This window comes from Phocoena phocoena, chromosome 2 (assembly GCF_963924675.1).
Source record: "Phocoena phocoena chromosome 2, mPhoPho1.1, whole genome shotgun sequence".
Classification (NCBI taxonomy): Eukaryota; Metazoa; Chordata; class Mammalia; order Artiodactyla; family Phocoenidae; genus Phocoena; species Phocoena phocoena.
This window is the reverse complement of record NC_089220.1, coordinates 13,647,837-13,665,294: the sequence shown is the minus strand read 5'-3', so window position 1 is coordinate 13,665,294 and position 17,458 is coordinate 13,647,837. Positions and strand designations below refer to the sequence as shown.

Genomic DNA, 17,458 nt, shown 5'->3' with positions numbered 1-17,458 from the left:
ATAGCTAGTGGGAAGCAGCCGCATAGCACAGGGAGATCAGCTCGGTGCTTTGTGACCACCTAGAGGGGTGGGATAGGGAGGGTGGGAGGGAGATGCAAGAGGGAGGGGATATGGGAATACATATTTACGTATAGCTGATTCACTTTGTTATACAGCAGAAACTAACACAACATTGTAAAGCAATTATACTCCAATAAAGATATTAAAAAAAAACCATAACAACAACAAAAAAGCCACATTGGACACAGCACAAAGGAGAACAGACACTGCTGAAAATATACTGAGAAACATGGTGAACAATTTGAGCAAAAGAAATAGAAATTAAACAATTTAAAAGGACTTCCAACATAAGCACAATCAGCATTTTCAGAGAAAAAGAATGTGATTCAAAAATGTTAATGTTTGGACTTTCCTGGTGACGCAGTGGTTAAGAAACCTACTGACAATGCAGGGGACACAAGTTCGAGCCCTGGTCTGCGAAGATCCCACATGCCGCGGAGCAACTAAGCCCACGAGCCACAACTACTGAGCCCACACACCACAAATAAAAAATAATTTATCTTTGGCTACGTTGGGTCTTCGTTGCCGGGCACGGGCTTTCTGTAGTTGCGGCGAGCGGGGGCTACTCTTTGTTGTGGTGCGCCGGCTTCTCCTTCCAGTGGCTTCGCTTGTTGCGGAGCACGGGCTCTAGGCGTGTGGGGTTCAGCAGTCGTGGCTCGTGGGCTTAGTTTCTTTGCGGCATGTGGGATCGTCCCAGACCAGGGCTCGAACCCGTGTCCCCTCCATTGGCAGGCGGATTCCTAACCACTGCGTCACCAGGCTAGCCCCTAAATTAATTAATTTTTTAAAAATGTTAATGTTCAATCTATTATATGTTTTTATTCAAGGACAATGGCTCAGATAAACATTGTTGAACATGGAAGACACCAGGGAATATAGTTCTTATGAACCCTACCTAGAGGATAGACTTCAGCTTAGCAGAAACTATAGCACAAAGTCTGGAGGTGAGCTTTGAATCCATTTAACTATAGAACTAAGATTTTTTTAAAAAGGTTATGATAGCAGAACAGGTTATGAATATTACGAATACTGACAATATACACTTTTTTAAAAACCACGTTGCTTTTATTCATGAAAAAATCGCTAAAAGTAAACACCACCAGAGTAGTTAGTGAACAATTCACAAACTTTATAAACGTATCTCATTTACTTCTTGTAAAGCCCTCAGATTTAATGAATGATACTCCAGTGTTTCCATCAAGTTACAAGATGAAATGATTCTTTGATGCCTTATGCTTCAAATCTGTCTTTCTGGACGGTTTGCTTTGGGTGTTTAGTTGGTTTTATTGTTGTGGTTGGTTGGTTTGTCTTATAAAATGAAGGTGTGATATGAGCAAGTATCACAAGCCTTCTGGAAAGAGACTACTCTTGGTCCTAGAAGTTTCTTTGGGAAGAATCCGGCAATCTAAGAATTGAAGATTGTGAAAACTTCTTTCATCATTCAAACCACAGCTGACTCTGGTCATATTGGAAGTCTCCCTCTCTGGCCGCCTTTTTATAGTGGTCTTCATATATCAGCTTTCTTCTGAGTAACTGTGAACCTGGGAATGAACTCCATTCACACTTAAGTGTGAATTAAGTCAAAGCTATTCAAGCTTCTCACACAGTGTCTAACCTTAGAAACATTATGTAATTTGCATCATCACTAAGGCCCCAGCAGCTGCTCTTCTTTTCCTTATTCTTTCTTTTTTTTTTTTTGGCCACGCCGCACAGCATGCAGGATCTTAGTTCCCCGACCAGGGATCGAACCCGTGCCCCCTGCAGTGGAAGCGCAGAGTCTTAACCACTAGACCACCAGGGAAATCCTTCTTTTCCTTATTCTTGAAAATTATTTGTACCACTGAAACAGAGACATGTGGAAGTTAGACATCTCTGTTTCTCTGGCCAATTTCAGTTTACACTCAGAGGAAATATTTTTCTCTCTTTTGGTGTCACAACTTCATTTAATTCTTATCATGCATCATTTATTCTGGTTTAGGGATTGTGGTGCTATAAATAATAATACAAATGAGACTTTAAGCAGGGCATGTTCAGTTAGCTAAAATGCCTTGTTTGGCTGTTTACTGTAGTAGTCTCTAAACGGTTTTGATCGCAATCCTGGGAAGTACAAGATTTGTGGGCATATGAATATATTTATGTATAGATTATAGGGACATGTGCCACAATATTAATATGTTATGTTCATTATAAAATGTAATACAGAAATTTCTAAGGAATTAAAGGTAAAAACATTTTATTCATTAATGGCAAATGACTTTTTGCCATCACTTGAAATTATTAATAACATCTAACAAGAGCAATGTGATTACACATACTTTATTATTTCTGAACATCTCGGTTGGATCCTTTGTGACTGAGCAATTTCAAGTTCAGTTTGTTTTACTATTTGGTCTTAACGGCTGTCAGAGATACCTCACAAAGGTATGTAGATCTAAATGGGAAAAGGGTATCATGACACCGAATCCCTGTTTTTAATTCCATCCTCTGATAATGAAAAAGCTTAAGGGTTTTTTTTTTAATTAGTTTGTTGGTATTGTTAATTGAAATTCAGCTAATAAATATCCATCACTCCTGATACCAATTAGTTGCTCTTGAAAACTTATCAAAGCTATTGAATTTTTATACTTTTAAAAACTGTGCTCTCAAACCACTGAAACTTTTTTTTTAATTTTTATTTTATTTATTTATTTATTTTTATTATTTTTTTTAGAGGATGATTAATAAATTTTACGGATTATCTGGGCAGTTATGTGATTACAAATAAAATAGTTTACATTTATTGAGTTCCTACTGTTTACCAGAAACTGTTCTAAGAATTTTATTTACTTTATAATAAAAATAAGCTCTTATGAGTTTACCTTAAATATTTTACATTTTTTAAACATCTTTATTGGAGTATAATTGCTTTACAATGGTGTGTTAGTTTCTACTTTATAACAAAGTGAATCAGTTATACATATACATATGTTCCCACATCTCTTCCCTCTTGCGTCTCCCTCCCTCCCACCCTCCCTATCCCACCCCTCTAGGTGGTCACAAACCACCCAGCTGATGTCCCTGTGCTATGCGGCTGCTTCCCACTAGCTATCTATTTTACGTTTGGTAGTGTATATATGTCAATGCCACTCTCTCACTTTGTCACAGCTTACCCTTCCCCCTCCCCATATCCTCAAGTCCATTCTCTAGTAGGTCTGTGTCTTTATTCCCGTCTTGCTCCTAGGTTCTTCATGACTTTTTTTTCTTAAACCACTGCAACTTTGTATGACTTTTTTCACCAGATTAGAACATTCCATTTTTAACTTATTAAACATGCAGGTATGAAGGTTTCAATAGGTGTACACATTTTTTAAAACAGAATCACATTGCCAAATGTCTATTTTCAAAAATGCTCTCCCAATAACGTAGATTTCTTTTGAGAAGCAGTTACTTTCCCACTCACTGTTCAAAGACTGCTTCTATCTTGAATGGCTATATTTAAGTGGATTTTTCAAAATTATATATGTGGTACAAGGGGGCACCTCCTGAAACCATTTAACACAAAAAGGTCAGCAAATTTGGACACTTGTCTTTTTAAATTTTATTTATTTATTTTTGGCTGCATTAGGTCTTCATTGCTGTGCACGGGCTTTCTCTAGTTGCGGTGAGCGAGGGCTACTCTTCGTTGCGGTGCACGGGTTTCTCATTGCGGTGGCTTCTCCTGTTGTGGAGCACGGGCTCTAAGCACGCCAGCTTCAGTAGTTGTGGTGCGCAGGCTCAGTAGTTGTGGCTCGTGGGCTCTAGAGCACAGGTTCAGTAGCTGTGGTGCATGGGCTTAGCTGCTCCGCGGCATGTGGGATCTTCCCGGACCAGGGCTCAAACCCGTGTCCCCCACATTGGCAGGAGGATTCTTAACCACTGCGCCACCAGGGAAGACGGACACGTGTCTTTTTGTAAAAGTAAAACGAAGTAATTCTTTTTGTGAAAAAACCACCACCATGTGGTAGAAATACATTGACTTTCATTACTCTTCTCATCACAAAGTGTGCACAAAGATGCTACTATATTTTAAAGGTCTTGATGTTCTGGAATCACCTAAGTAATACTGGCCTCAGGCACTTTGTCTGCGCCTGGCTTGAACTCCTTTGCTCTTCAATAGCTTGCTCAATAATCTGCTTGCAAATGATGCAGCAAAAGAATTTCATATATGTCACTGTTAATGACAGTGAGCGCAGATCTTTATTTCAAATAACCTGCTTGATAATTCCTACTGAGCAGGGCTGGCTTCCGGTCAGATTTCACGAAATTACTTTTATCCACATGGGAACACCTGCCAGATGTCCCCCAGTATCTGTTCTCTCCTTCTTCCTCAGTATCAGAAACTCCATTTGAGCGCACATGACTGCCCAAAGCAGGGACTACATTTTCCAGACCCACCTCCCCCTTGTAGCTATTCGTGGCCTTGGAACTAAGTTTTGGTCACTGAGATGTAGGAAGAAATAATGGATAGCCTTAAAGGGAGGGGCTTATCTTCTGCTCCCTTTTGGCCTACCTAGCTGGAATTCAGGTGTGATGGCTGAAACCTCGGGAGCCATCTTGAAGCAAGAGGGAGAAGCCAGATGCTGAGGCAGCCGAACAACAAGAGGGGAGGAATCTGGGTCCTTCACAGCTGTGCTGCCATCAAATCAGCCCTGGACTCTCCTGTGTTTATTGCTCTCTTTTTTGAGCTTTGTTGTTCTGGGTTTTCTAGCTCTTACTGCTGTATGAAACCCTAATTAACACACCTGGTAACAGGGTTGATGAGGAACTCATGTTAGCAGTCAGAGAAGAGGCAACTCTGCAATTTTCTTTGCAAGCATGTGCTTACACTATTCTTACTACTTTCAATCTGCAGTTTCCTAACGGAAACTGCTTTTAAGCCACTTGCCATTTTGTCAGAATTAGTTTATAAAGAAAACATAATATAGTCTTTAAATCTACTTCATCAGGTGTGTGTGAACTGCAACATGGGTCTATAACTTTGAAAACAAATGAAGGAGGCGCCACCACTGATCAACCCAACTCTACTCTCCAGATAACTCAAGGACCATTTGAAACCCATATCTGATGAAATACAGACCATGGGAGAACACCAGCATCCATATTAAATATTAATAAAGCTTCGGGGGGGGGGTTTTGGTCAATACATAAATATACAAAGAAGTTCTACTTTCTTTCTGCTCCTCTCCACCCCTACTAACAAATGATTTTTGCACCTTCCTAGTATACAAGCACTCCACCCACTTTAGAGCCCACTGTCAAGGTGTAGATGGACTAATAGCTAACTATAAAATTCTCTCCTGGGGCTTCCCTGGTGGCACAGTGGTTGAGAGTCCGCCTGCTGATGCAGGGGACACGGGTTCGTGCCCCAGTCCGGGAAGATCCCACGTGCTGCGGAGTGGCTGGGCCCATGAGCCATGGCCGCTGAGCCTGTGCGTCGGAGCCTGTGCTCCGCAACAGGAGAGGCCACAGCAGTGAGAGGTCCGCGTACCGCAAAAAAAAAAAAAAAAAAAATTCTCTCCTGGACCATGACAATATGCTGTAAGATGAAAATGTTCACTAGTGAAAAATAAGCATAAATGAGTGTTCTCCATAAAACTGGAAACTTGTAAAAGCAAATGGTAAATCAAGGGGTGGGTATACATAAAGATTTTGGCACCTTACCTGAATACCTCGAGAATAATCCTTTCCGATAACTTGGGAGCCACCTGCTTAAATGCTTTTTTGAAATCTTCCAGAGTTAAATATCCACGATCTATTTGAAACCAGAATACATAACATTCACACACTTCTATCAGCCCCATGAACTGCTATTTCAGCCATAACCTACGTGTGAGACTTTAATCTATTACTAGGAGAAAAGCAGTAAATTACAGTTGATTTTACATATAAGGTAATCTGAGATTGTCTTGTTGGAAGAATTTGAGAATCTAGTAATACTCTCCCTCAGTACAGCCCCAGATGCTCCTGCAGGTTTCTTCCAGCCCCATGATTTGCTGATTCCCTGACTCCCAGGTAAAGGACTAAGGGACAGACACTGCAACAATGGCATTAGGCTTCAAGTCTTTGTGAATTGCCAAAATAATTCATTCTTCAAAATTCACATTTTTTTCTTGCTTGGTATTAGAACTATATTATTATTTAGAGGAAAACCATTACAGAAGCCAAAATACTGAACCTGGACTCCACAAGTCTTTCAACCCTGTGTTATGTGGGGAGGGGGTCTGAAGCTACTCCTCTGGGCCACCCCAGCGTGGGAAAACAATTCCTCCAATTATGTGTGGGTCAAAGGAGGAGTCGGCAAAAAAGGCCTCATGGTCTCCCAAACTTCCATAAGTAGCTCTTCACCTATATCCCCGCACGGCCAGCCCTTCTGTTGTCCCTATTACACTGCAGGCAAATCATAAGTATTGTATAATTATATAACTGTAGATATTATTTCACCCATCGTAAGTGTCAAGAATTTAAGATTGTGACGGAGAAAAAAAATGTACACCAACATCTAAGGTAATAGCTAATGAATACAGTAAAATAACCTTCCAAGTTTATTATTTTAGTTACTGAATATGTTCCCATTCACAGTTCCTTAACAGCCATTTTTTATATCAAAACACTTTAGAGATACTTACAGTGCCTGTCAAAAGCTGTGAAGATGTGTCTTATTTCATTCCGATATACTTGAGCTTCATTCTTTTTCCTTACAATGTCTAAAAACTCCTTAAGTAATATCCCTAAAAGTTGGAAAAAAACAATTTACTTTCTTCCTCTTTAAGAAGGAAACAAACCATAAACAGAAAGTGATACTACCACAAACAAATGTTATCTTAATTTTTGGTGAGTAGTATTTATTCATAAAGATCTCTAAAGTTGAAAAGACATTTCCTAAAGCTAAGTAGACTCCACATTAGCAATCGATGGCAAAAAGGATAGACACTTTCGGAGCTCACTGAGCTCTTCCCGGAGATAAAAGATGATGACCTCGAAAAAGTATGACACTCTTCCCTCTGACAGATCTAACAGACAGGCCCGAAACTACTTATAAAATAAGGTCTCATAATTTTCTTTCCTTATGCATCTTTGATCCCTTTTTTCCTAGCCAGATGTCATTACGACAGGTTTTTTTTCCAGCTGGGAGATCGGGGCGAAGAAGTAGTTTCTCAAAAGTCAATACCAACTGCATACCACAGATAAAGGTGGAGAGAACATTCCATAAACAATAGCGTTGGCACTGTCCCCAGCCTTAGCTACCTCCCATGACTGTTCTGCAGCCTCAGGCTCTGCTTCCTGTGATTCTCATAATAAAAGAGCCCAGCATGATCATATGAGATTGGATACTGTGCTTACAATGTCTATTAAAATGAATTCTAGGGCTTCCCTGGTGGCGCAGTGGTTGAGAGTCCGCCTGCCGATGCAGCGGACACGGGTTCGTGCCCCGGTCTGGGAAGATCCCACATGCCGAGGAGCGGCTGGGCCCGTGACCCATGGCCGCTGAGCCTGCGCATCCGGAGCCTGTGCTCCACAACGGGAGAGGCCACAACAGTGAGAGGCCCGCGTACCGCAAAAAAAAAAAAAAAAAAAAAAAAGAATTCTAATGTGATCTTTGTAGTAGGTTTAAAGAATGCAGCCAAGAATTTAAACATTCTAGTGAACTGAGTCCTAAATATCTAAAAAGAGCAGTTCGTTTTTACAAGTCAGAATTTCCATTTAAAAATGTATCACTGTTTTAAAAATAGCCCCAAATCACACAATAACCACGTGCTAATTTTTAAGAACTTGCACCCTTTCCAAAAGGGAATATTTTGGTGAGGTATACTGAACTATACACATTTCCCGAAATAGTTCCGATGGTTTTTTAAAAAGTCGAAAATAGTTTTCTTAATTTTCCACATTTTTCTTACTTGTAGTTAAAGATTCAGAAATTTAAAAAGTCCATCTATCTTTATGTGTTTATGAATGATTCTCTTACAACTCTTTAGGACCCACTGGGTGCCAGGCACTGCATTAAGCTCTGGGAATAGAGGGGAAAAGAGAACACACACGATTCCAGTGCCAAGGGTCACTGGTCTAGTGACACAGACGGTGATGATACAGATTCAATGACAAACGTACACATAATTGCAAACTGTGGCGTGCGCAACAAGGGGAAAACAGGAGGGTATAAAACGCGTCACAGAAATCCTCCCGTAGAGCAGACTCTGGGGAAGGAGAGATCTCGCAGAGGAGGTAATAGTTAGGCTAAGACCTAAGTGATGAGAAGACACCAACTGGCTAAAGGTGGGAAGAAGAGCATCCCAGGCCGTGGAAAGAGCACGTGCCAAGGCCACGGGGTGGGGAGTGGGAGAAGTGAAAACAGGCCACAGGGGCTCGAATGTGGTGAAGATGGCGCTGGTGAGGTGGGCAGGGGCCCGAACGCACAGCCCCTCATGGGTCCCGGGAAATAATCTGATTTTTATTTCAGTTGTGATAGGAAGTCAATAAAGTTTGAACTGAGAAGTGACATGATCTGATTCAGATTTTGGAAAGACCTCTCTGGCTATTGTTTTGAAAAAGGACTGGGGAGAAAGCTGAATATAAAAAAGGAGACTCGTTAGGATCCTACTGGCAGGAGATGTGGTCACGAGGGTGCAGGCAGCAGGAACGGAGGGCAGGGGAAGGTTCCAGACATATTGCAGAAAAGATGGAGGGTCAGACGTAGTGCAAGAGAAAGAAGATGTCAAGAATAAGCCCTAGGTTCTGGCTTGAGGACTAGGTGGTTTGAGGAGTCATTTAAAGAGATAAGAAAGACGAGGGGAAGCAGGATGGGGGTGGTGCTGAGATGGAGCTGCAATTTGGAGACGTAAGCTGTTTGAGGCTTCGGAGAAAACCAAGAGCAAGAGTCAAGAAAGCAGCAGCAGGCGTATCTCCTGGCACCTACCAGAGTGCTTGGCATGTGCTTAATAAATACACATTGTATGGAATTAGCATTTCCCCCATGGCAGTGGAGGATGTGCAGTGATGCAGCTCCATTCTCATTGGGTCCCATGGTAACTATTTGGCCACACGTCTGCCTGAGACACACTGAGGGAAAGGACTGCCTGTTGTCAAAATTTATCCACACAATATTCAAACCTAAAATTACCACTTCACAAAGACTTTCCATAATTCTACTGCCACCACATTTCATATGCAATGAGAAATGCATTACCTGTGTCCACCCCTGGAGTGAAAGTATGTTCAGAACATTCTAATTCCAAGCAGATACCTGCTTGTAGGAGGCATTCCTCACATGTTTGTTGAATAAGTAAATAAAATCATAGGAAGACGTTATTTCTAGTTTTCAGCAAAAAGCGTTAAAATGTGTTTTAAATGCTCTTATAACTGTAAATTAATGCCAAAAAGTAGGTCTCTATTTATTCACATATCCAGCAAAATCGTCATTTTAGAAACCCCAATTTCTTAATACCTATGACACAGTAAAAAACAAACAAAATTCAGAGGAAAAGGAAATGAATGCATAATATTTGCTCTTCATTTAATTGCATCTGATTTCGGGAAACGGTAAGAAAAAAAGCACAGTTCCATGGTTCAATGTGTGATTCAGATTCACAAGAAAAAAAAAGTGCATGAGTGGTGAATGATATATTTTAAACCACATATTCAGAAAACTCATCCGTACTTGGGGCTATAAAGTAGTCAGGTCTTTTTTTTTTTTTTTTTTGCGGTACGCGGGCCTCTCACTGTTGTGGCCTCTCCCATTGTGGAGCGCAAGCTCAGCGGCCATGGCTCACGGGCCCAGCCGCTCTGCGGCATGTGGGATCCTCCCAGGCCAGGACACGAACCCGCGTCCCCTGCATCGGCAGGTGGACTCTGAACCACTGCGCCATCAGGGAAGCCCAGTAGTCAGGTCTTTATTTCATATCTTGGGGGATAAAAAGCACATGTTCTTTAGTGTTCCCTAGGAGAAAATATATGTGGATTTCAACTATATGTTTATTACCATTTAAAAAGAAGAAACCATCTAATAATGCAAATAACTCTATTTACGTAATCAAGTTCATTCACACTATTTTCCCCTATTTTCCCGCAGGCTCGGATACCTTATTTTTTAAAGTCAATATTAAACCATGTAAACATATCTCACTGCCCCATCCCCATCCCCTTGTCTTAATCTTCGATGGCAACACATACAAATGCATTCAATACCATGCAAGTCCCTTTTCTAAAAAGGATAGAGAAGTTTCCATTCAGCTGAGCTCTCATGTTGTAGTAGTATGATCACTTTCCAAAGCCAAGGCATAAAAGGTTTGCTATTCCTACAGCTCTGTAATGCAAACACATTAATGTAAGTTTTATATGTCTTACTGCTGTTTAAATAGCCTAGAAATAGAGTTCCTACTACTAGCTCCACCTGCTGTCACAACATTCAAACCTAAAATTACCACTTCACAAAGACTTTCCATAATTCTACTGCCACCACATTTCATACACAATGAGAAATGCATTACCTGTTTCCACCCCTGGAGTGAAAGTATGTTCAGAACATTCTAATTCCAAATACGAGGTTGGGTCTTCTCTGTAAACTGTCCCAGCAATAAAAGTTACCTAAACACACTTTGCTGTAGCTAGACGTTGGGATCACAACAGGAACCACGTAGACCTATATGTTTATCTGTGTTCATTATTAATCTGCAGAAGGTGTTCAGAAGTTGCCCGGGTAGCTGGACTCTACCGGTAGTTTTCTGACTTTGTTTTAGCTGTAGGAAAGGTTCTTCTTTCTAAAACAGGAACGCCCAGTGTGTGGAGATGAAGGCAAAGCTATTCGGTTTGCAGTGAGGTGGGCTCCTCACCGTTCCCTCTCCAGCAGTGCCTCTGCAAGTGCCCCCCACAGGACACAAGACTGAGGATCATGCCTCAAAGGCCACTGGGACCAATGATCTTTACGAATCCTTCCAGACTCTGCAAGTCTGTGCATTTTCCGTATCACTGAAAGCACTCCCTTCCATTTTATAAACTACTCTTGGCGAAATGGACTCTTCATGTTCTATAATGAATATATATATTTTTTACTTTCCAATCTACTTAATACATGTGATATAGATACATCATATACAGAAGTGTTATCTTTTCCCCCTTTTTTGTTTTTAAGCAATTTCCTAGGAAGGTAATCATCTTTCACCACAGGGGTGGAAATATTCAAAAAGTCCAATAAAACTATATCAATTTTCCCTCGAAAGTTGTTTTTTTTCTTTTTTTTGTGGCTCACAGTTCTAAGCTTCAGGGTCAGTGCGTACAGAGAAATCCTCTTGAAAATGTAGTCATCTAGTTTCTGGCTATCACAGAGAGCTTAAATTAGAAACTGCAATAAACCTGCGAGAATGAAAGAGAAAATAATAAAAATGCCAAGTGTTTTAGACTGTAAGTCTGGTCCTGGATTTAGTAGAAAAGAGAGGGCTCACAGTCATTGGGCCATCTATTAATTTTTCCAGGGATTGAAAATGCCTAAAAATAAGGGCTTAAAAGGATTAAGTGGCCTTTTAAAAGGTATAATACAAGCCTTTTCTAGTTTGAGAAATAAAATTCAGATTATGACTTTTGGAGGCCATGCAGGAAAAAAAAAAGGATAGAATGTGTTTGCATAAAAAGATTGTAAGGACAGAAGGCCTTTCGGGGCATCAAGAGCAGTGAGTTGTCACAGTAAGATGGGTAAGTAAATCCAGAGGACTAATATTTTCTTCCAGCGACACGCATAAGAGTAGGGGCATGAAGGGAAAAGAATCCACCTTAATGGAAGAAAGCAAGTTTTACTCTATCATTGGGAGGGAAATGAGGAAGAGTAAAAACAGGTTACAGTGGAATAGAGAATTCTGAACCAACGAAACCTTACTCCTACCAAACGTGGACAGGAATCGTCATCTTTTTTTATTATGCACATCTCCTGCTCATAACCCTTCAAAGGTTCCTCAGCGTTATCAGTGCAAAGCCCCGATCCCTTATTCTGGAATTTAAAGCTTCACTCTTCCTTCCAGGTAAACTGATCCTTATATCTTCCCCTCTCCAACTCTCAGCTTCCATCAGGGCTGCTCGCAGGGGTGCAGCTGGCTTGCGGCTCGCACCGCACTCCCCGCGGCAGCACGAGAAAGCAGCACTCCACGGGGGCGGGGGCTTCCGTTACCGCAGGACTTGATACCAACACAGGAACAGCTGAGGAGCACTTTGAGCCTGCAAATCTGAGGGGTTGACCGGCAAAAGGGCGCGCTGTAAAACGGGGGGCAGGGATCTGAGAGAAGAGGGTGAGACGCTTGGGGGTAGGGGGTCTGTAGGAGAAACCCCACAGGGCTAGCATGCAGGAAGAGACCCTGCGGAGGAGAAGAAAGTGATGGAGGGACCTGTGATGGAGGGCGAGTGGTGAGTAATAAAGCCCCTCCTCTGGACCATTAACAGACACCTCGGCAAAGTCTCCAGGACATGACAGGCAACGTTTGCATGGGTGTGGACTGTGCAGGGAAGTCTAAATTTGCACGGAGTTCTTCATCCATGCTGGCACCAGCAGAGCACAGGCAGCACCAGGAGCTGGAGGACAAGCTCGCAGCTGGCATCTGCCTTTATTCATTCTCCCTGTTCTCCTCTTTGCTTCTCCACCTTTTGCAAACCCCACCCAGCCTTCCACATCCGGCTCTGGCCCACACCTCGGGCAGGAAGGGAGTGCCGCTCCCTTTGAAACCCTTACAGGTCTTGTCTATTGTGTTCGTGTGACATCTGGCCATCACAGAAGTGACAATACTTCTTTAATCTTCCCTATCAAATATGATTTTTGTTTTGTTTTGTTTTGTTTTTTTGTTTGTTTTTTGCGGTATGCGGACCTCTCACTGCTGTGGCCTCTCCCGTTGTGGAGCACAGGCTCCGGACGCGCAGGCCCAGCGGCCATGGCTCACGGGCCCAGCCGCTCCGCGGCACGTGGGATCCTCCCGGACCAGGGCACGAACCCGTGTCCCCTGCATCGGAAGGCAGACTCTCAACCACTGCGCCACCAGGGAAGCCCAAATATGATATTTTTAAAGAGTGTCTTTAGGTCAGTGTCTCCTAATTCTTTTTTACCCCTACAAGGAAACTTACTCATCATCTTTAAATGGGGAATTAAATACACTAATTGAGAGGGGAATATCTGTGGGCGATACCATAAAATGGTCCTATGATTTCAAGATAAGGTAAGTATAATGTGTATGTGTTTCCTGATGATAGAAATGAACAAAGAAGTCAAGTGAAATCTGAAGTCAAACAACAGCCTGCTACACCTGCTATACGGCGGCCTCAGTTCCTTAGATAGGGGCCCAAAACAACAAAATATACACAAAACAAATACAAAAAATGTGTTTACAATGTAACTTAGAAGACTAGAAAACAGACATTTAAATTTAGGAAAAGAATACTTTTATAGTGAACTATCTGGCCCAAAACAACTCAGCCAAGATAGCAATAAATAAAAGCCATTAACCTCATCATCCACAAATTATTTTTCAATTAAACTGACCCTGGATAGCATGACTGAGTCAAACAGTCCATCATCACCATTGTAATGAATCAATCTCTTTGGTTTTTCCATTGTTTAAAGTTGCAGTTTAAAAGTAAGCTCCTGGAAAGCTTTTTTATTTCTAAGTATGAAAGTAAAATACGTTCAGTGTATTGAAAGGGCAACAATATAAAAAAACAAAGAAAGGGGAGAAAAAAGCATGATCTAATCACCCAGTGGAAACAAAATTCTGATATTTTGTTCTGGTTTTTTCCCTCAAGCATATTTTATATAAATCTGGGATTAAAAACACACAGACAGCTGTGTGAGAATGCAGTGGGGTGATGTGCATTGAGCAGATTAAGCAAAAGTCTTATACATCTTAGCTGTTGTTATTCATATAAAATGCTCTACGATTTATCCCACAATGAAGTCAAACCATCTGAGATCACACATGGTCTTGCCCTTCATAGAACTGCCCAGACACGTTTGGCATTAAACCACTGGCCTATGCCGAAAAAAGTTCAAGAAACGGCCTTACAGACTTCACTGAAGTTATTGAACAGTTTGTGGACATCAGTGTCCACTTATCAGTCTCTCCTCCACGAGACATCGTGGGGGAAATATCCCACATCGGGGAAAACTATGTCTCTCTAGAAAAGGAGTTTCTGTGGTGTGGATGCTGACTTCTGCACTTGGTTGTGATTCCCTGTTTGATCTGGACACTCAGTAGCTCGGAACCAAATTTGACATCAGCCTCTAGCGGCTGCACAGAACCTTGTGATTTGTGTTTTGTGTACTGACCCACTCCTGATTTCGACTCATTCATTCATTAAGTTCCCAGGACAATGAAGACTGGCCTCAGCTCCATCAATATGATCCATGACACTATTAACCTCAAGGGAAGGGTTTATCAAATGGTTGAGAGGGTAAGCTTGGAGATTACACTACTGTGGTCTGCCACCCTGCACAGATTACTTAACCTCTCTAAGCTTCAGGATTGTTTTAACTTATAAAATGGGATAATCCTAACATAGAGTTGTGTTAAATTTAACAATCCATGCATAATACTCATCACAGAGTCTGCACGTGGTGAACACTCAGGGAATCAAAGCTATAATTATTATCTATAATAATAATAAATACTGTAACACATGTAAAAGTATCTTATAAACCAATAAAGAACCATCAAATGCCGGGATTAAGATTTTTTATTCCTCTCTGGAGCTCAGTTTCCTCATTTTAAAAAAGGAAATATATGACTGTTTTCTAGGCTCTTCTAGTTGCAAACTTCTTTCATTTTCTATAGTTAGAGGAGATATGAAATGTTCTTATACCCTTAGAGAACAGAAGTAAAACCCTCTAAAATTAGGTAGCAATAGTGTGTATTGGAACCAATCCCAACACTGATCTGCTGCTTCCTTAAACAAGTGGCTTGATTTTTTTTTTCTCCCATTAATATAATTCCTTGTTCCTGGTGCCTAAACAGTTTTTGCTGATACTCACGTGCTTGTTAAGTTATAGGCATTAAAAATGTCATTAACACCTTTTTGCTACTCATTCTGGCTGCCCTCAAATTCTCCCAGTGTGACTTCCCTTGAGACATCCTACTCTTCTAATGGCTTTGTCTTAACTTTTCACTCTTTTTAATTTTCACAAGGAACCTCTACAGAAACGACCCACCTTTTAGAGAGACCTTGGGAAGCAGGGTCTGGACATCCAGGTTTAGCTACTGTATGAAATGTGTGCATCGTCAGGGCTCTGCCCAGTCAGACTCAATCCAAGATGTGAGTCTGGACCTTCCCCCAGGAAGCTGGGCAGCAAATGGGCCCTGTGTGGAGGGTCCTTTGGGGTTGCATGCTGGAGATATGGCACAACCTTGTCTGGATGTAAGAAGAGCTACACCTAGTGGGAGAATTCCCAAGTCACAGCTACTCAGAAGAACTCTGGGAAGTTGATTACCTGAATTAATAGCTCCCAGAAAGCCAAGGCCAACCTTTCAGTTCTTCAAGATCAAAACATTAAGGAGAGAGATAATATATTTGGTAGAATAATCTGTGTATAAACTCTCTTCGATAATATATTTGGTAAAATAATCTGTGTATAAACTCTCTTCCTGTAAGAAAAATAACATGTAAATGTGACTCATGTCACTGAAAGGGAGAAAAGGAGCTGGTCTGAAATTGGTTCACTACTAACAGTCCTAATGAAAAATTTTTATGTTAGCAGCATTCAGAGTTCAGCAGTGACTTCCTGCTAAGATGGCTATTTTACTCTTTCCCTGGGATGTCTGTGGTCTTGAGTCTCCCCTTTCAAGGGGACATGAACTGAAGCTAAGTCTACTCCTTTAATCATGAAGAAAGTGATACTTTGGGAAAATTAATCTGCTGTTGATATCAGGACCAGAAGAGGAAGGGAAAAGCCTGGAAGCTTGTAGACTAAGGAAACCCCTTCCACAGTAATTCTGGAGCAAGGTACTAAGCACCTACACTTCGACCTCTTTCCTCCAACCATCTTCCCTTGAATTTCTCAGATGACTAATTTACTTTGTAACCTTTTGAAATATACTTAAAAATTAATTATTAAGAAAAGATGCTGTGACAGGAAGCATCCTAATGACCTGATGGGGAAGTGGATGTGAGAGTACCTATAATATCCCTGATATTAAATGCAAGGGATGTGCATACGGGAGCAGGTCCCGGAGCACATCACCAAAGTCGGAAAGCCCTCATAGGGAAGCCTACTTTCAGCATCAAAAACTCCAGTTCTGAAGCAATCCTTAGACTGTTATGAATTTGAGAAAATGTCCCATAATAAGGCAGTTTTCATTATACATAAGAGAACTCAGGTGTGGGATAGGCCACATGAAGGGAATGTAAAGAACCTCATTCAAAACCTAAAGCTTTAATGTACATCAGAACTAATATTAAAAGGAAGCTCCATGACTGCAAAAATGTGAGAACTGTTTCTGCAGGAAGTCCAAATCCAAGCATTAGAGAACTCAGGAAGGAGAGGAAAGGTTCATGAAATTTACAAAATATCTCCAGCCTCAAGTCAACCCTTTCTCAAACATCAGAAAAAAAGAAAAGGCAGGGGAGGAAACTAACAACCGCATACTTGGAAGATCCTTTTGCCACAGAGCAGTCCTCATTTTGTATCAGAGCACTCACACTCAAGAGAAACCTTTAGAATGTAATGAAGGTGGGAAAACCTTCTGCCAGAATTTACCCTTCAATGTACATCAAATTACCCATAGAGAAACCATATGAATGTAACACATGTGTATAAGTCATATCTTACTAAATGTGAGCTAATACACATGGGGGGAAAACTCAGGATACTGAATGTGGAAGGTTTTTTCAGAAGTCAACCTTTATATCAGAGAATTCACTACACCTGTAAAGAACATGGGTAACCTTTCTTCCAGAATAACACCTGTCTGTACATCAAAGAACTGATTAAGGAAAGAAAACCTTCCGTGTGAAGTCAAATCCCTAATTCGGAACCAAAGAACACACATAAGGGAGAAAATCTCCGAGAATAATGAATGTGAGAGTGCTTTTGGCAAACTACACGTATTTATGTAGAAACACTACATAAGCAAGAGCAGCGTAAGACATGCATCCAGACAGAATCACTCACTGACTCTCAGGGGACTCCTAAAGGAGAGAAACCCTAACAATGCAAAAAATGCGGGAAATCCTTCTGCCAGAAGACAGAAATCTTTATAGACTGGAATATTAACATAGAAACCCAGAGAAAATATGTAAGGAAGGCTTCACCAAGAAGTTACAACCTAAATTGAACAGCAAAGAAACAACATTTGAATACTTTGAAAGCATGAAAATTTTTAACATGAAATTTAAAGCCTGGGGAAATTCTATCAAGTTAGGGAGT

At 41.1% G+C, this 17,458-nt stretch overlaps 1 protein-coding gene across 1 annotated transcript in view; it reads right to left on the bottom strand.

The window, feature by feature from the left end:
- The window catches only part of EFCAB11 (EF-hand calcium binding domain 11), a 143,559-nt gene that overhangs the window by 119,002 nt on the left and 7,099 nt on the right, over nt 1-17,458 (bottom strand). The window contains exons 4-5 of the mRNA XM_065872719.1: nt 6,705-6,806; nt 5,740-5,830 (exon numbers count right to left, since the gene is read on the bottom strand). Coding sequence (XP_065728791.1) covers nt 5,740-5,830; nt 6,705-6,806 — 193 coding nt within the window. The remainder of the gene's footprint in view (nt 1-5,739; nt 5,831-6,704; nt 6,807-17,458) is intronic.